We start from the raw sequence: 21105 nt of genomic DNA on the forward strand, positions 1-21105 counted from the left end.
CTCGGAGACTACTTATATACGTATCCAAATATACCCGACTGGTAAAGGGGTGATAAAAAAACAAATGTTATTACGTTATTCAGATTACAGGATATTTAAATAAACAGAAGATATTTTTAAATAAATAGTCGGTGGTCGGCAAGAAATAAAATGGCTCAAAAATAAAAACTTACAGGTAAAAATAATTTACAAATATTTGTAAGTTGTTATAAGAGTACATTGGCATCAGGTACATAATATGTTTGTTTCCAGACACTATATGGAGCTCATTGAACTGTTTATTTAAACAGGACTTACAAAAAATATATACTTCATAAAAAGGTCTTTAAATATTCCACAATATCGGAGATGAAGAACCTATATTTCGGGTAAGAATATTAATAAGTAACTAATTTATGTCGATATTTTTATTATGCTTTTTTAGAATTATCTGGAGCATGTTTATTTATAAAAATTAATTGTAACTGTATTTTAAAATAAGGCATATGCGTAAATTTACATTTTTATTATTATTTATTTAGCCAGAACGTGACCGTTTCTTTGGCCTTTGCTGGGTCTGGGTCCACCCTCCCAGGGGTGGGTTTTATTGAAATAAATTTGTAATGCTCGCGTTATTCAGACAGATTCCGTCCCAAGTCTCCAAGGGAGAGGGGTGTTCTAATAAAAGTTACCAATTCAAATAATTGCCTACAATAAGCTTGTCGTAGCTGTCTATTGTTTGATAACATCGACCAACCTTCATTTTAACTTACAACTATGACGTTATTTATTTGTTAAACGGTACAAAACGTCGCACAACGTTCTAGTTTGGTGTAGATTTCTATAAATTTATTTTGAGCTTGTTTCAGCTCTAAACATTTTAAGTAATATAGTCAATGAGCGCATGTCTGAGCATCTAGACAGAACAGCTGATGATAAATACAGCAAATGAACAACTGATACTTATTATAACAGGTAGATATTATGATATTAAAAATGTTGACCGAATATAGGTGTACCTCTTCACAAGTACGTAATATTTTCTTATAACAATTTATTTACACAATAATATTATAATACTATTAGTTTCTTTACACATTTTTACTGTAATGTTACACTAACCGTACAGCACGTGGGCTAAGGTAGCCTGGTCGTTCACAATTATAACTAACTGTACAATAATACAGTCCTACTATAGTGAGCCGTGTTCACATTCAGTTGACATGGTAACGTCGAGTGTTCTACAACAAGTATCTCGTGGTCCGCGCAGACCGCGGCTGGTGTCCGGCGCAGGCCCCACGGGGCGCCATGCGGGGCTTCATGCGGGGCGCCATGCGGGGTTCCATGCGGGGCGCCATGCGGGGCTCCATGCGGGGCTCCATGCGAGGCGCCACGCGGGGCGCCGCGCGCCGTCGTCACACCTCGGTGTGTCGCGCACCCTCGACCTCGCCCTCGTCGGAGTCCTCGATCTCGCACATGTTGGCGGACAGGTCGCTGCACGACCCGTCGCCACCCAGTAACGAATGGCTCTCCTCTACAAAATAATTGAAACATTATTCAAACAAATTGGTCCATAAATACTTATCGTGTTTTGTTAAAACGAGGGGATGCCATCTTGTGCCGTTCATCTATCAGGTAGCAAGTGTCGCACGACGCAGGACGCACGACGTACCGTGCCGTACCGACATCGTAACGGCTGACTTACATTTCGTCAGTAAACTAATCAACTGATTTATCACAAGTTGAACTTCTTTTACTGAAAGATTCAGTCGGAGGCATTCTTACATAATGAATGTAATGTTCGTTATCCATGTCAGTTACACATGTCGTCAGTCGTCACTCACCCAACATCGTTATGAGGCTGCCCCCTCCCCCTCCCCCTCCTCCCCCGCCCCGCAGCGAGCGCGCCAGGCGGCCCGTCCCCGTCCCCACTCCCTCCTCCCCCGCGCCGCCCCCGCTGTCGCCCGCGCACTCCTCCGCGGACAGTAGGTACGATGAAACTACATTGAACAAACAGATCGAATTCAATTTGATTATAATTAAAGTAAATCCTTATTTCTAGTGTTATAATGAAAATCACATTTATTATTGTAAATGTATATTAAATTTCATAATTTCAACCAGAACTAAAGGATATTACTGATATGCTACACTAATTTAATGTATGAACGATGTGGGACTCTAACCAGCTCCTCTCAGGTTTCCCCGAGCGCTAAAATTACAGAACCATGGGAGTCCTCCCCGAGAGTCAAACAACGGTTGAACAATTGCCATTCTAGAATCCATGGACGAACTTCCCTTGGTAAATCAGAAAATCCGTAGAAATAAATTCTTGTAATATGTAAATAAGATGTAATACGTTATTACATCAGGAAGACAACAAAATTTAAGTATAAGTTTTACGATTGAAACCAATAAATTAAAAAAAAACAAGTTTAAGTATAAGTTTAATTCCTTTTGTTACCATGAGTCGTCAGAATCATCATTTACATTAGATCCGTCCGATGGCTGAACAGTCTTCAGTAATAGTAATGATTATCTCTTGTGTGTATCAATAATAATTAACAAATGCAATATCACGGCACACATCACGGTCCCAATCAGACATTTTGACTCTCTTGGTTCTTGCCCAGTTCTCATCCGTCACGTGGGTACAAGCGTTTTGAGTAAATCAACTTATCGCTGTGGGCCTGTATTGTTTCTTGCAGCATGTACTTTTAATTGTGCCCCTGGGCGTTTTATTGGCAGTGATATGGAGGAGTCCTAAGAACAATATGACCACATGCTGCTGCCATTTGGATATCACATACTGAAGTGAATGTCAATGTCACTGTCAATATTTGTAAGTCAGTCGTCTTTGATAGGGTTGAGATTGAAGGATCTGGTCGGCTAACCTGTGCCTGTGTTAACAGGCTGTATTAATTATTAAATATTAAGATACATTAATATTGTATATTGTACTTAAATAAATACTTCATAATTAAACAACCATATATTTATTACCAAAACCATACCTAATATAAAACACATACCATTTTGGTTTCTTCGTCGAAATTTTCTCCACTTTCGCGTAGCCAATTAATAATTTCATGTTTTTTATAGGGTTGCGTTTGCATTTTGTGAACAAATTAAGTGATAAATCAATAGCGGACTATATCACGGAATTAAAAAAAATGGCAAAATATTGTGAATTTAAATGAAGCCTAGATGACCTCAGGGACCAGCGGGTTAAGGAGTAAGATGATCCGCCAGAAGCTTATTGCGGAGAAGGAGTTCCGTACAACAGAGCTGTGACTGCAGCATTGTCATTAGAGGCAACTGAATGAGACGCTCATGCAGTGGATAAGAGAAACTCAGAACTGACGAAAGTAGTCAACACATTGTAAATACAGTCACACAAAGTCAAAGTCAAAATGTAAAAAATAAAAAACCTACATATAAATTAAAACATAACAATTCAAATATTTTCTTAATGCCAACTGATGAAATGGAGATAATAACCGTTATTAAGTCACTTAATAATTTAAATTCCACGGGCTGCGATGAAATAGCAACAAAGGTAATAAAGGAATGTGCAAAGGAACTAGCTCCAGTCCTAGCCTACTTAATAAATCTATCTTTTGAAGAAGGTACTTTCCCATCAAATTTAAAAAAGGCAAAAGTAACACCTTTACTCAAAGCGGGTGATAAAAAGGATATTAACAACTATCGACCAATCACACTCATTCCTGTTATCTCAAAAATTTTTGAAAAGATACTGCACAAGCGATTAACATCTTTTTTAACTAAACATAATATCATTTTGGAGGAACAAAATGGTTTCCAAAAAGGAAAATCAACAACTTTAGCGTGTTTTTCGCTAATAAAAGAAATATCGGAATGCATGGATACAAAAATTCCAGTAACATCAGTATTTTTTGATATGAGCAAAGCTTTTGACAATGTTTGTCATGAAAAACTATTAGATAAATGCGCTCAATATGGTATTCGAGGTCTAGCAAATGACTGGCTTAAAAGTTATCTTTCAAACCGTACTCAATACGTTGAAATTGCTAAATTAAATAATAAACAAGAAGTAATACCTTATCGATCAGAACTTAGACTTAAAACAAAAGGTGTACCACAAGGAAGTATATTGGGTCCACTTCTATTCATAATCTACATAAACGACTTACCTAGCATTACTACTAATAACTGTACTCTTTTTGCTGATGACATCTCTATTGTAATTAAATGTAACAATGAATTGACATATGATATAGAAATTAATAAAACAATAAAGGACACAATTGAATGGCTTACTGAAAATAACCTGACTGTAAATATAAAAAAAACAATGTATATGCAGTATTATAATAAGAATGGGAAAGGAAAAGATATTAATGTTAATTATCATAATGAGAATATTAAAGAAGCACAACTTGTCAATTTTCTTGGTATTTCTTTAGACAGCAACTTGTCCTTCAAGTCACATGTTGACAAAATTAGCAAAAAAATTAACCAACATGTATTTGTCCTCAAACGCGTATCAAAAACAATAGGTGAAAAAACAGCGCTAATGGCATATCATGCATTCGTGGTTTCAGCTTTAAGATATGGATTGGTCATATGGGGCAACTCGGTGAGCATAGGGCATTTATTTATTGGACAGAAGAAGTGTATCAGGGCGGTTTGTGGAGCCGGCCCCCTAGATTCTTGTCGACCGCTATTTAAAAAATTGAAAATTCTATCGCTGCCATGCCTATACATTTATGAAATAAGCCTATTTGTTCAAAAACATATGTGTGATTTCTATACAAAAAAAAGCCAGAAGGTTTTAAATACAAGGTATCCAAATAAACTCATAATGCCCTTCTGTAGAACTGCATCTTTTAGTAGAAATTGTTTCAGCATGTCTGTGAATATATATAATAAATTGCCCAATGAATTGAAAGATTTACCGTTCAAAGTTTTTAAAAGAAGACTGCATCAGTGGTTAACAAATAAGTGCTTCTATAGTTTAAATGAATTTTTCAATACAAAATGAATTAGTCTATTTGATAATAATATATGTAAATTAATATACTTTTATGACATTGAATTTGTTAATATTATACATAGGTACTAAATGAATTATTAAGTTATTTACGTCTCATATTATAATATTATATAAGTATTAAAATTTCATTTTATAAATATTATTGATATCATTGTGAAATCCGACATGTTTCAATATAACAGTACGATTAGTGTTTAGACAATTTTGTAACATATTTTGCATGTCAATTGACGAAACATATTGGATTATCCATTATATTGTTAACACCTTAAGTACAATGTTTCCTGCAAATAAATTTCATTTCATTTCATTTCATTTCATTTCATTTCATTTCATTGAATGTGGACGGGTGCTATAGATGCGGAAATGGACAACATCGAGTCAGTGATTGTTCATATAAGGATTACGTATGTATATTTTGGTGCCGAAAAACAGGGCATTCATGAGGACTTGCCCAGAGAAGAAGAAAACCAGTATCAGAGTCCATCCAATATAGTAACGGTAGTTTAGAGGAGAGCGACGCGGTGCGGGACGAGGACGAGGCGGTAGAACCTCGTTGAATTTGTTATACAAACAAGACACCGACAAAGCACAAGGCGATACATATTGTGATACCGATTGCATGCTCCCATGCTTGGAAATTTATACTGGATCAGCTTTTTCATGCGTTAGTAAAAGAGTGTATGAAGCATTGTTCAATGATTTGCCTATACATAAGTGTTGTTTAAATTTCAAGTGTTTCGACGGCTCAAGTGTTCCCACAACCATTGGGGTTTGGTGAAAACCTTAAGATTTATGTGTGTTGAAGAAGGGAAGTCCCCTTATTCAATACACATAAAGTCCCCCAAATTTACTGAGTCGCCAGTGGTTAGCCGAACTTAAAATACCGGTAACAGTAGGTAAATAATCGACTAACGAGCCAAGTGGCCGGTAACGTATTGAACAAAGATAAAACAATAACCAAAATTGTTTCTAAGCATAAGTTTGATGCAGAGCTAGACGCCATGCTGAGTACCGGTGTGATCGAGACTGTAGACCGATCCGACTGGGCCACGCCGCTGGTTGTTGTACGCAAACCAGACGGTGGTTTGACAATATTCGCGGGCTAATAACCGGCTGTGGTCTCATCGCCTCATAACTTTAATGTATTAACATTATTATACTTTCAATTGTCTTTATTAAACCAGTAAATCAGTATACCCAAATCTTTAATTTTCAAAATCGGAACAACAACAAACCTGGCTAACGAACCTATCCTAAACAGAGAATATGTGCTGATGATAAGGTAACCCTCAACCGTGTCTTAGCGATAGACAGATTTATAATTCCAAGGGTAGATGATCTATTCAGTGATCTTAGTGGTAATATGTGTTTTACAAAGCTAGATTTGTCGCAAGCTTATGATCAGGTGATTCTGTCTGAAAATTCTAGAAATTACACGGTAATCAATACGAACAGGGTTATTCACGAGGTTGACATTAATAGTTCAAATAAAATAGTAGGGCCAGGTGAAACGACTTAATTAGAAATCAATAATCGATCGAGCAAATCTCTAGCGGTTCCCACAACCAGCGGCGATGAAAGGGGGAGAGTAGTGTTGACAAGTCAACTAACCCGATAGAGTCTCAGTCAGAGTCGGTAACAGCACAAGATGAGGTGACAAATACGCCAGGCAGCCCTATTGTACCTGTGTCGGGTGTCGACAAGCCTTGAGACAGACCCAGGAGAAGGCAATAAAGTTGGTCGGCCTGCAAGACTTTGTACGCTACGTACTACGTACGCTATGGTTTTGATGACATAGTATACTAATGAAAAGTAGTTAATGTAATTGTCATTGGAATAAATAATTAGGTACTTACCTACATTATTAAAATATGTGTATGTATGCTCTTTTTTTATGTTTGTTACTTCAAAACTTTGGACTGGGTGAACCGATTTTGATAACTCTTTTTATTAATAGAAAGCTGGTGCTTCCCGAGTGGTCCAATTGTAATTTGGTCCAGATCTGACAATGGCATGCATGAGAAAACCATAAAAGTATTAAATTTGCTATACATATGTATAGCAAAGTGGATGATAAATTAACGAATAACTCAATATCGCGCCAACCGATTTCGATGATTATTTTTTTTATTGGAAAGGATATACTTCAAAGATAGTTTGGCGAGAGTTTGGTTAGGTTCTGATTACGGAATCCATGACAAAGTAACCGAACTTCAATTCTTAGGAGCAAATTAACGATACTCGGCCGAATCTTTTTTATGCTATCCGGATATTTAAGTCATCTACCATAACATAGTTATGGTCAAGTAATTGTCGTAGTCGAATATGATGATGGGACAATGGGACTCCATAACGACTTACAGTAAGGCAAGTGCGATCTGTGGTAGAATTTCTGTCTGTAATCAAATTGCAAAGCGCTCACGATCATTGCTGCATTGAAAAATTAAGTATATCTACACATATTTAGACAATTTGTTAGTTAGTGTACTTCAAATTCACTTGAAATCAAAAAATTTTTTTAGTAAATAAACAATCGACTTCAAAAACACTTCCAAAACAATAGATAAATGCACTAAAAAGTATAAAAATAATTGGGTATTTTTATACAATCTACTTCTAGTTACGATTATTGTAATTTTTGGAGTCGGTGTCATCCAAGATAGGTTTGTAGTTAAAGGTGAGATGTGCTTGGGTTGTGAGGAGGCGAGAGGCGAGAGCGGGTCGCGGTAGAAGGACACCGATTCCAAAAATAACAATAATCGTAACTAGAATTACATTTATTAATTAGATTGTATAAAATACGCAATTATTTTTATACTTTTTAGTGCATATTATATCTATTGTTTTGGAATAGTGTTTTTGATGTCTACTGTTTTTTTGTTAAATTTTTTTTTGGCAATAAGTAAGCAACCTTTTCAATAAACACTGCTGCACACCGACAGCACACTATTGTAATAAATTCTGTATAAATAACTAACTAAAGTTGAAATAAATCAATTGTAGTCAATCAGGAACTGAGTCGATTATCAGTTCCCCTCCTAAGAAGAAACAAGAAGTATCTAACAACCGCTAGAAGAGCTAGTGCAGCTGGAAGAAACAAGTAGTACCTAGCAACCGCTAGAAGAGCTAGTGCAGCTGGAAGAAACAAGAAGTATCTAACAACCGCTAGAAGAGCTAGTGCAGCTGGAAGAATGAAGTAGTACTTAGAAACCGCTAGAAGAGCTATTGTAGCTACTCCATGCTTTTAAGCATCCTCTCATTGCGGCCAGGAAACCTTTAGCCGTTCAGTCATGTACATTGCACGACGTACACAGACCCTTCCACCTACCCACCTACCGTCTGTCATCCTAGGTCTACTGGGGACAGACAACCCCATACTTATCTATATATTTATATATTTTTTCGAACCCTATGGTTTAGAGCTAGGGCGTTAGGAACACGATAGGAAGGGCCCGTGGGTACACATTTCGGCTAGGTATGTGCACAAGGGTCCAGATACCTACAATTTGGGATGAGGTTACAGGGTAGGTGTCGCGGGTAGGTTAGTCCCACCCGTTCTCGAGATAAAGGGTCCGGACAGACGGACGCATTGACGGACAACAAAGAGCTCTGTTTTTTTGTAGGGAAGTTTGTTCTGTGTAGTGGAGCCGTACCGTCGGTGAGGTGGTCGTCGGTGTCGAGCGCGGGGCGCGGCGCGTGCGACGAGGGCGCCGGCGAGGACGAGTCGGGGCGCTCGGAGCCGGGCACCTCGCTGATGCCGGGCAGGCCGCCGCCGCCGCACCAGTCCGAGCAGTCCCAGTGGTAGCCTCCCACCAACTGGCCGCCCCCGCCCGGCGACGGCACCGACACGCGCGGCTTGCAGCTCTTGAGATCTGGCACAGAGGAGCGAGAAACGACTTACTCAAAAGTAACACCGTGAATTTTAAATATATAGGTCCTATTCTATGGAAGAGGGGGACAAACGAGCGTCCGGCTCGCCAGATAATATAATAGATATGAGGTATATTATTGAGGATCTTCAAAATAAAACACTCTAAAAATACAAAATTTTGTTTTTTTTTACACGCCTTTACAATATTACCACAATTATCAAGTTATGACAATTACACTTCTATCTCACCTGAAAATATAAAGAAAAGACATATAAAGTTCACTAATATCGCTTACTCAATAGTATTCTTCGATAAGTTTTTATGACAATAAAATGCACAAAATAATCTAAACTTCATCTGCCATTGAATCATAGTTTACACGTCACTTCGATGCGCCCTCTCCCATCTTCCACAGACAACATAGATACGCGAAGCGCAGCAAATTCAAATTAATGGAATGTCATTCATTTCATTTCCCCCCCTAAAAGCGAAAATTCTAAGCAATATATCTATACAATGTACCTATAAGTTATCTACATATTCGTTTTCTTCTCCCTCAACTTCTGCAGGTTCTGTTACGACAGGTAGTAATTTCGTTATGTGAAATAATGTTGATTCTGTTTTTCTGTTGCCTGTATCAATCCTATAAATGGAATTCGATATTTTATTATCTTGAAAGGGCCTATTTTTGATTCGTCTATTTCCATTTTCTACATTTACACTGTCTCCTACAGTAAACTCTTGCATTTTTCTATTCTATCAAATATTTTCTTGTTGTACTCATGAGATTTTATATTTTATATAGCCTTTTTTCGTTTTTGATGTTCATTAAGTTTTTTTGAGAAATATGCCACTGGTTTGCCTTTACCATCTATTTGTGACTGTATTAATATTGCTCCAAAGATGCATCGGTAAAGATTTTGACTGGGAAGTCTTTGTCGAATATTTCCAAGACCGGTTGAGAACATAAATATTTTTTTATCTGATTAAACGATTCTTTACACTTCTCTGACCATACAAACTTCTCGTTTTTTGTTAATAAATTATGTAATGGATCTAAGATAATTGCACTTCTTGGTATAATAATACTTGGTATAATATTACTAGTGTGTCCTGTATATAAAAATGGTGACCGAAGCAGTTTCGTAAACTACAGGCAGATATCGTTACTATCATCCTTATCTAAGATTTTAGAAAAAAATATTAATAATAGACTTACAAAATTTTTGCATAATAATAAGATCCTTTCTGAAAATCAATTTGGCTTTGTTAAGGGTAAATGTACAGTGTCTCCTTCTGACTGAATCGATTGCCAGACACCTTGACAATAAGCAAAAAGTGCTTGGTATATTTTTAGACCTTGCTAAAGCCTTTGATACTGTCTCTGTTCCAATTCTATTATCAAGATAAGAAGGAGTTGGTGTTCGTGGAATAGTGCTAGAGATGTTTCGAAGTTTTCTTTCTGAACGTACACAATGTGTAAAGATTGTCAACTTATTAAGTCAAGAGACAAAATTTTACCATGGAGTTCCGCAAGGGAGTGTACTAGGGCCAACACTCTCCCTAATATACATAAACGGCTTGTGCAGTCAAAAAATTACCTCTTGTGATATCATTTCATATGCTGATGACATACGCTTTTACATGGAAAAAATTTGAACGAGACCCGTACACATTCTGAAAATGCTTTGAGAGAAGTCATGTGCTGGTTAAATGATTGTAAACTCACGTTAAATGTAGAAAAGACAAAATTTATTATGTTTAGTCATCGACAAAACACTCTACCAAAACAAAATTATAGTGTAAAATTGCATACATGCACTGATAATACTAATATTTGTAATTGCCAATCTCTACATTCAGTAATGAGCATTAAATACCTGGGGCTCACTGTAGATCGTTTTCTCAATTGGAAAGAACATATCCAAAACCTTACTCTACGCCTGAGGAAACTAATTCCCATTTTTCGTAGGCTAAGAAATGGAGCTGATCTTGAAACACTTTGAGCTAGAGCAAAGTAAACTGTAGTTAAGTTTACTATGCTCTAGCTCAAAGCCTATTACAATATTGTGTGACAGTAGGGGAGATGTCGGTATTAGTACATTAATGCAGCATAGAATGCGGAAACAGAGGAATTCTAAAAACCTCTCAGATATAGCACTAATTGCGTCTATTCAGAATCAGATGTACTTACGGTCCACCAACTTTATCTGCAAATGACTATTTTAAAGAAGCATAAACATTTAACGTTCGGACCTATTCTGAAACGAAATAAAAGTGAGGAATGTAAAATTCCCCCACATAAAACAAATTAGGCAAGACGACAATTCTATATTTACAGTAACCAGATAAATAATGCTGCCAACGCAAGACTAAACATATACCCACAGACTTTATTACAATGCAAGAAAACAAACAAAAACTGGCTCCATGGGCTGAATTTCTATGAGAGCGAGAATTAAACACAATAAAACTACTAATAAATATAAACAAATCATAATACCATATCTAAACACACACACACATTCTTAAAAGTTATACTTTTATTTTAATCTCAATTTATATTTTTTTTTATCTGATTTTGATAATTTGATTTGACTATGTAGGTAATGATGTCTTGTATCGAAAAGTCACTGACAGCTGAAACACATTTCATACTAGTTTAGCTGTCTTTGCTTCCTGTTCTGTATGTAAATAATTAATAATATAATATTATATATATTAATATTAACAAAAATTTCGTTTTATAATGTATATTATTAAAGATCTTCAAAATAAACCACAAATTGTTTGTCTGAAAATACAAAGTTTTGTTTTATTTAACACGCCTTTACAATTTTACCACAATTATCAAGTTATGACAATTACACTTCTATCTCACCTGAAAATACAAAGAAACGACATTTAAAGTTCACTAATATCGCTTCCTCAATAGCATCCTTCGATAAGTTTTTATAACAATAAAATGCACAAAATAATCTAAACGTCATCCGCCATTGAATCACAGCTCACACGTCACTTCGATGCGCCCTCTTCCATCTTCCACAGACAACATAGATACGCGAAGCGCAGCAAATTCAAATAAATGAAATGTCATTCATTTCATTACATATATATGTAGTTTTTCTATGGAAGAGGAGGACAAACGAGCGTCCGGCTCGCCAGATGGTACGAGATCACCGCCGCCCGCATTCTCTTGCAACAACAGAGCCGGCCTAATGCCATCCGGTCCACTCGACTTCTCTACTTTAAACCAAAAAGAAATACTCAAAAACCATTATTTTATCCAGCCGACGACCTCTTCGGGACCAGGGAGGTCCTAAATGTCAGAGAATCCTCATCATTGTTATCCTCAATTCAACTGTTATCGCTAAACATACACAAATAGACTAGGACCCCTCTTCGATCGGCGGTAGACGTCCAAGAATTATCGATGTCGCTCATCTTACGTCCACGACACTTCTTTTTTTGCCTTTGTATACCGTTCTTTAACTGACCGTTATATATTTTGTTGTCGACGAAGGTGTGCAGGTGCATCTGCTCCGACCAGGGCTTGCGGTCGGGCTCGATGTTGAGGTTGCGCAGGTAGTCGGGCGGCAGGCCCTCCAGCTCGTCGCCGGCCGAGCCGTACGAGCGCAGCGTGTCGATGTTGTTGAGCGGCGGCACGGCGCACGAGGCGGGCCGCTCGCGCACGGCCGCGGCGGCCAGGTTGGACAGCTTGCAGCGCGGCGGCAGCTGGGCCAGCGCGCTGTTGAGCGGCGCGGGCGCGGGCGGGGGGCGGCGCCGCAGCCACGCCGGCAGCAGCAGCAGCAGCAGCAGCAGCAACAGCGCGGCGGCGGCGGCGCCCAGCGGCCAGCGCGCGCGCACGGCCCACGCCCACAGCTGGCGCAGCGCCCGCGCGCCGGAGCCCGCGTCGCCGGCGACCACCGCGTCCGAGTACAGCGGGTTGCCGCAGTTCATGCCTGGGAGGAGGTAATTAATCCCACAGTAGTATATTAGAATTAAAAAAATTATAGACTGAAAGATAACAACTGAAGCAAACAGTGGTGAAGAAGTGTTAAAAAATAAGCTAAGAAAAGAAACCAGTATTATTAGTGTGGTTCATAGTGAGAAAGTGTGTATGTTTCGTGACTCATGTGGTTTCGACCCAGCTACAGCAGTCTATCGTTGATCGTTTTGTTGGCTCTCACTTTATACTCAAGTCTCATATTTAACGTTATTATACTTGGACGCCGACGTGGTGTGTGATACTTTAGGCCCGGTAATCCAGCAAAGCAGAGAGGAGAGGAGACGAGAAGAGATAAGCCGCGAAACTGTCAGGTTCTTTCCACCAGAGTAGAGAGATGTGAGCTGTTTCAAGACTCGTGTCACTTATCACTCAGTGCAGGGTGCGGGCCACTGACCGGTGAGGTCCGGCGGGCACAGGCAGCGGAAGGAGCCGGGCTCGTTGAGGCACGTGGCTCCGTTGAGGCACGGCTCGCCCTCGCACTCGTCCACGTCGTGCTGGCAGCGCGGCCCGTAGTAGCCCCGGCAGCGGCACGACGGGCCCCACTCGCCCTCCTCGCACGCGCCACCGTGCGCGCACACGCCCGCCGCGCACCAGCGGCCGTGCTCGCAGCGCGCACCGCTCAGCCCGGGCCCGCACGCGCAGCGGAACGAGCCGGCGCCGGCGGCGGAGCACAGCCCGCCGTGCAGGCAGGGTTGCGACGCGCACGGGTCGGTGTCCAGCTCGCAGCGGCCGCCGGCGAAGCGCGCGTGGCAGTCGCACGTGTAGCCGGCGGACCCGTCGCGGCACGTGCCGCCGTTCCGGCACGGGTGCGCGGCGCACGGCGGCGCGGGCGGCAGCGGCTCGCACGCGCCCGCCACGAGCGCGCGCACGCGGCGCACGACCTGCACGCGCCCGTCGTTCGAGCTGGCGCCCTCTTCTAGCGGTATCGATTTGCCTCCCAGTTTCACATCAGAGATGCATCCGTTAAATCCATCAGTAATCTGAAAACCGGGGATTTTTTTTAAATTGGAGGTCTCTGATGTCATCCACTTCATCTAACAAAAGATTATTTAAAGAATATGAAGTATTAAGCGGTATTCGTTTCTTTGTAAATTTTATATGCTGATATTTTTTAACATTAAGGGGCAATTTATTTTTAATAGACCATTGGGAAATACTGTTTAAGACATTTTGAAGGCAAATCGAGTGTAACGGATTTTGGATAGCTTTAAAAATCTTTAAAGTCGTCAGCAAATTATGCAAAATTTTAAGATTTTATATGGTTACACAAGTCTTTAATAAATACTAAAAATAATATAGGACCTAGATGGGATCCCTGAGGGACTCCAGATGGAGCCATGGATGGATGTGATTGATACCCGCAAACCACAACTTGTAGTTGTCTGTACGACAAAAACGACGAGAGCCAGGACAGTAAACTTCCTTGAATACCAGCGTTATGTAGTTTACTTATTGTGGTAGTTTACTAGAGTGGTTGACCCGATCGAAAGCTTTACTAACATCCATATATATATAGCGTCCACTTGGTGTCCCTTGTCTATATTATCGATTACTTGAGTTATATATTTGTTATGGTAGACATTTTATTGCGGATTATGGTAGACATAAGTACTAAATTAGACCTACAATTTCCTTAAAATTAATAAATAGCACAGCAATGTCACCTGCTCGGGGGCGAGAGCGTGGGCGTGCCTCTGCAGCGCGGCGCCCAGCAGCACGCGGTCGGCGCGCACGTCCAGCACGGCGGCGGGCGGCGGCGCCTGCGCAGTGGCCGCGCGCCGGTCCACCACCAGCCGCGCGCCGGCGCCGCGCCGCTCCAGCCGCACCTCGTGCCACGCGCCGTCCGCCACCGCGCCACCGCGCACGCGCGCCTCGCCCGCGCCCAGCTCCATGCGCAGCTGCACGTGGCCCTCCTCCACCTCCAGCGCCAGGTAGTCCACGCGGCCGGCCGCGGCCAGCAGCGTGCCGCGCGGCGCCCGCGTGCGCAGGCGCAGCGACAGCAGCAGCTCGTCATCCAGCAGGCGCGCGCCGCCCACCACACCGCGCTCCACGCGCAGCGCCACGTACCCGTCGCCCGCCAGCCGCAGCACCGCCGCGCCGCGCCCGCACTCGGGCTCGCTGCCGCAGCTGTCGTCGTCCGCGGGCGTGTCGCAGCGCTCGCCCGCGTAGCCCGGCTCGCAGGCGCACGCCCCGCGCACGGCGTGCGCCGGCGCGACAAGCGCGAACACGTCGGTCGAGATGGCTCTCGGCTCGTCCTTCAGCTCCACGCGCTCCACGCAGGCGCCGTGCGCGCAGCCCCCGCACGCGGCGCGCACCAGCTCCTCCACCACCAGCCGCGTCCGCTCCTCGAGCCTCACGAGGTGCGCGTGCAGCCGCCGCCGCAGAGTGTCCGCGCTCAGGTACGCGTCCGGCTCCGGAGACCGAACGGCGAACGCGACGTCCAAGTCTCGAGCCACTTGTCGCGGAGGTCGGCCGCCGCTCGACCCGGTCTCTTCTTCGGAAGGCTGCACGCTGATTATTACTACGTCGCCGGGGCCGCAGTCTGTCGCCTCTCGGATCGCTCCGATGAAACCCTTGCGATGACGGAGAATAAAGTTGCCGTCGGTCACTTCACGGAAGCGCACTACGACGGCTCGCTCCAGGATCTCCTCGGATATCAGCACGACGGTTATCTTGACTATTGCGAATCCGTCAAATTTCCCATCGCTGACCGTCACATTGAGTCGATATTCACCGACGTCCAAGCGAGGAACCGCCTCGAGCGTTCCGTCCGTCTGATCTATCCGGAACAGTTCCGAGACGGTAAAGAAAACACCGTCGACGGGCGCCAGAGAGTATCTCAGCGTGTCGTACGCGTCGCGGTCGGACGCGAACACCCGTCCGATAACTCCTCCGGGAAACTCGTCCACGTAAGAGTTGACGACGATCTCCAGAGGGGTGACGACCGGTGGATACTGAGATTCTTCAATGATTTTAACGTACACCCAGGCGTCGGAGAACAGGGGAGGGGTCCCGTTGTCGAACACGCGCACTTGGAGTACGTAGTGGTCTTTGATACGATGGTTGAAGTGCGTCGCCGATCTAAGAGAGCCGTCTTGCTCCAGCCTGAAAGCTCCCATTTCGTTGCCGGATTGAAAATCGAACGTATAGGGCGCACCGTTCGGAGATGCGTCCGCGTCGGTGACTACGAACTTAAGTATGAGGTGTCCGAGAGGCTTGTCTTCTTGAATTACGGCAGAATAGTTGGTCTGAGTGAACAATGGTGGATTGTCATTCGCGTCGAGCAGCTCCAAGTCCACGATTGCGGAGGTTTCGAGAACCGGCACGCCGCGATCGCGGGCTCGGACCTCAAGCCGATAGGCCGGCTTCGTCTCCCGGTCGAGCGGCGCCGCCACCGATAGATACCCGGTGTCCGCATCGACGACGAAGCGCCCCTCCCCGTCCCGCGCGAGCGAGTAGCGGATGCGCCCGTTGTCTTCGGCGTCGGCGTCGTCCGCGATGATCTGCAGGACGCGCGTGCCGGGCGCGGCGTCCTCCCGCACGCGGGCTCCGTACGTCGGCTGCGAGAACACGGGCGCGTTGTCGTTGCCATCGACGACGGTGATGTTGACGACGGCGTGGTCGCTGAGCGGCGGGGAGCCTCCGTCGACCGCCTGCACGGTGAGCAGGTAGGCGCGGCGCCGCTCGAAGTCCAGGGGGCGTGCCACGGACAGCACGCCGGAGACGCGGTCCAGGTGGAAGTCGTCGCGCTCGTCGCCGCCCACCAGCGCGTAGGCCACGTCGGCGTTGACGCCCGCGTCGCGCGAGGCGGCGCGCACGCTCAGCAGGCGCGTGCCGGGCGGCGCCAGCTCGGGCACGCGCGCCGCGTACGCGCGCCGCTCGAACTGGGGCGGGTTGTCGTTGACGTCGGCCACGGCCAGCCGCAGCGTGGCCGTGGCGGAGCGCGGCGGCCGGCCCGCGTCGCCCGCGCGCACCAGCAGGCGGTGCTCGGCCGCCGTCTCGCGGTCGAGCGCGGCGCGCAGCGTCACGATGCCGCTGTCGGGCGCCAGCTCGAACCCGCTGTACTCTCCCACGAAGGAATAGCTCACCGATCTGTTCTCTCCCAAGTCTGCGTCGGACGCGTGTACCTGAAAATATTTTCTATTGCTTAGAAAAAATAAAAACAACGTCAATTTCTTATTTCGTGGCTTCATTGGCGAGAATCTCATCAGTTCGTGCTTAACTTAAATAGTCATCAGAGTGGTAGGTCAAACAGAAAACACTCTTTAATACTGGTCAGTAATAAGATGAAACTTAAGAAACAGAAAGACATCGTACATCGGAAATCGTCCTACCGAGAGATAGAAATGATTATTGAAAAGGCCTACATGGAATTGGAGGAATAAATTTTGATGAGCTTACAGACCACCCTCGGCAGAAAATGACAGCATTATTTATTTATTTATTATAAACACAAGAAAATTCCCTCCCCACTTGCAGCTGACAGACCGCTATATAAACGGTAACAGAACAGTTGGTGACCATTACTTCGTTTGTCACCGAAACTCTGTCCGTTTTCGTATAAATTGTTCGTAGTGAGTAATTATTTAAATTGTGTTCACAGTGACAAGTAGACAGGGTGAAGACGTCTATAAAACGCGACGTCTCCCTAGCGTAGAAACATTTTCGCTGCAACCGTTGACTAGTAAGGACGTTACTCGACTGTCCGATTTTTATTCGAATATTAGTCTATGTGTTGTTTGAAATTTGTTCTTAGAAGCTTAAAACCCTTTTTGATCTTATTTCCTAATTAAAGACACATCAACAGGGTGTTCTAAACTAGTTGTTTAGAAATTGTAATGAGGAAAACACTTCATAATTTGTAATAAAAACATGAGAGATTTCAATGTAGACTATGCCGCAAACGTGCCCAGCGCGGCGGCATTTAGTAAGTCTTTTGTGTGGCGATGTATTTGCTTTTACAACAAGATCCCAGGAAATGTTCAAAACAAAAGTATTACGTTATCTATCGTTATCCTTGTCAACTCTGAAGAGTATATTATTACCCAATAAATAATAATTATGAGTTAACACTGTCTTCTTTTTTGCAAATAATATAGTGCAACATTTGTCGACGTTCAGGTGTAAACTGTTTGAGCAAAATTCAGAAATACGTTCTAAATCTTCCTGCAAACTGTTACGATCTAATTCCGTTTTAATAACTTCTAATATTATAGTATCACCAGCATACATAATAACTGAGATTTTTATACAGTTGACTACATCGTTGATGAATATATTAAAGAGTAATGGTCCGAGGTGGGAGCCTTGTGGCGCGCCAGATGTAATGGGTACAAATGATGTAGTGTACCCCTTCACAGTTACAGCTTGGGTCCTATCAGCAGATATGATTTGAGGTATTTCAAGAGGTCACCGTGAATACCTATTGCTACCATGTTAGCCTGACCATGAACGCCTTTGTCTAATCGGCATTAACGCAAAATCCCTTGACCATAGCATTGAAAATCGTATCTAGCATCTCTGTAAGATTTCTCTGCGTGGAAAGCTTATTAATAAAGCCATGTTGAAATGAACACGGAACTGCAACGCTAAGAGATATGCAGGCACACCAGCCGTGGACAGCGCTCACCTTGGCCACGAGCGTGCCCAGCGCGGCGTCTTCGGGCAGCGTGGCGCTGTACAGCGGCGCGGAGAACAGCGGCCCGTTGTCGTTGACGTCGGCCAGCGCCACCTCGAGCTCGGAGCTGCACGCCCAGTCGGGCCGCTCGCGGTCGGCCGCGTGCACGCGCAGCCGGTAGGCGGCGTGCGTCTCGCGGTCGAGCGCGGCCGCCACGGTCACGGCGCCCGTGTCCTTGTCCACGGCGAAGTGCTCGGCGCGCTCGCCCGTCAGGAAGTAGCGCAGGCGCGCGTTGGCGGGCTCGTCGGCGTCGCGCGTCTCGAGCGCGCACACGGGCGTGCCGGGCGCGGCGTCCTCGCTCAGCCGCACGCGGTAGCGGTATCGCGGACAGTACGGCGGGTTGTCTGTCGCACACGAATGTGTAATACTTAGTCTGGCCATCGATACTGTTACAATTAAAAATAAACAAAATATTACATTTGAATTTGGAAGCTGTGAGTTTAATCATTTTGATGCCAATACATTGTACAATATTTTGCGATATTAAAATAGAGTGGGGTGATAAAGAGATCCGAATCGCTGTGATTGCATTACACAAAGTAGGTATGGAGTCAAATGCAATTTTTTTGGCTCTTCATAAGCTATTTTCTTATAAGGTAATAGTAAAATGTTTGAGTACCGGGCTATTAATGGTGTAAAATACTTATAAACTCTTGCTATAAAAGTTATACCGACAGAGTAGAAGCTAGTATAAAGTCAAACACTAAATATTTCTGGACCTACCTGAAGCAACGACGTAATAATAAGTGTGAATTTCCTGCATCTATGGTTTACAGTAATCAAACTTTTACGGATGATGTTAGTATATACGATCAATTTGTGAATCATTTCTCCAGTGTATATAGCATGTCTATTTCAGATGTTTCATCCTCTTCTGACCAGATATCAGACAGCATGCATAATTTTAATAACGTTGCTGTTGTGGATAATTTAACTTTCTCTGTCGAAGATGTTAAAAAAAGCTCTTAAATATTGACATAAATAAAGGTGCCGGAGCAGATCAAGTTCCACCAATTTTTATCAAAAACTGTGCTAAGAGTGTAGCGTTTCCCCTTACTATCATATTTAATAGATCGCTATCTGAGGGGGTTTTCCTACGATATGGAAAATTGGTCGTATCGTACCTGTTTTTCAAGATGCTGATTGAAGGGATGTCACAAAATATCGACCAATTTCTAAACTGCCTATACTGGCTAAAATATTTGGGTCACTTGTTTGCCCTCATATTAACTGGCATATGAAGTCTATTTTAACCATGAGGCAGCATGGCTTCTATAAAAAAAGACCCACTTCGTCGAATCTAGTCACTTATGTTGAAAATTTATCATCTCAAGTTGATAGAATATACAAGTAGATGGGCTGCATACGGATTTCTCTAAAGCGTTCGACCTAGTCGACCATAACATTATTATTTACATGCTAAAGTATTACGGTTTCGTCGGAGATATTGTTAACTGATTTGCCTCTTACCTAAGAGACAGACATATGACAGTAGTTTTGGGTGGTTTCGAATCTTTTATTTCTTACACAGCGCGCTCTAGAGTGCCCCAGGGATCCATTCTTGGTCCGGTGGTTTTTAACATATTTATCAATGACATAGTAATCTGTTTTGTCAACTCAGAAATTCTGCTTTACGCCGATGACCTGAAAGCGTTTACTGCGATAAACTCTGTAAAGGACTCCTACTTGTTGCAGGATGATCTAAATTGTTAAAGTCGCTGGTGTATTGCTAATAAAATGGTAATGAATCATAATAAATGCTATTGTATTTCGTTTAATAGAAAAGTTCATCCGATTCAATTCGTATATAGTATAAATGGCCACGATGTTCAAAATGCAAATTATATAAGAGACTAAGGTATCGTTATAGACCGTAAACTAAGCTTTATTGCTCATATTGATAACATATGTAAGAAAGCATCAAAGATCACTGGGTTCATTAAGCGTAGCTCCAAAAGCTTTCAAAATTCGAATACTAAATTATTGTTGTTCAACGCTCTCACCAGGAGTTCTTGAATATGCTTCAGTTGCTTGGAATCCTCACTATAATACACATTCTATGAGAATTGAACGAATCCAAAAGCGCTTTCTGCACTATGTAAGTTTTGGCGATAAGTTATGTAATATAAATTCTAGCTACTATTCTAGACTCCGACACTATAACTTATTGACTCTGTCAGACCATAGAAAACTATTAGAACTATGTTTTTTACATAGACTTTTCAATGAAGGCTTAGGTGCGTCCGACTTACTTTATAAAATATCTGTAAGAATTCCACGACCGTATAGTCGTGTAAAAAACTATATGCCTTTCAAAGCTGGCGTCTCAAAAACAAACCTAGGGCTCTCAGCACCTATCAATAGGATGTTAACTTTATATAATAGCATAAATAAAGTTTTCGACTTTGATATAGTAGGTGATAGTTTTCCTAAATTTATAAAAAGGTTAACGGACCACTTTCATTCACAATATAGTGATGACATGGTTTAGTATCTTTTGAGTATTTCGTATTATTTCATTTTATTT

The 21105-nt window shown here is 42.9% G+C and overlaps 1 protein-coding gene across 1 annotated transcript in view; it reads right to left on the reverse strand.

Moving 5' to 3' along the window:
* Positions 1-1869: 1869 nt before the first annotated feature.
* Positions 1870-21105, reverse strand: part of LOC126977138 (fat-like cadherin-related tumor suppressor homolog) — a gene marked incomplete at its 3' end in the record, with an annotated part of 49107 nt that continues 29871 nt past the window's right edge. The window contains exons 8-13 of the mRNA XM_050825840.1: positions 18531-18922; positions 14566-17028; positions 13296-13881; positions 12390-12854; positions 8674-8892; positions 1870-1979 (exon numbers count right to left, since the gene is read on the reverse strand). Of these exons, the coding sequence (XP_050681797.1) occupies positions 1870-1979; positions 8674-8892; positions 12390-12854; positions 13296-13881; positions 14566-17028; positions 18531-18922 (4235 nt within the window). The remainder of the gene's footprint in view (positions 1980-8673; positions 8893-12389; positions 12855-13295; positions 13882-14565; positions 17029-18530; positions 18923-21105) is intronic.

Source organism: Leptidea sinapis, chromosome 43 (genome assembly GCF_905404315.1).
Source record: "Leptidea sinapis chromosome 43, ilLepSina1.1, whole genome shotgun sequence".
In the NCBI taxonomy this organism is placed as follows: Eukaryota; Metazoa; Arthropoda; class Insecta; order Lepidoptera; family Pieridae; genus Leptidea; species Leptidea sinapis.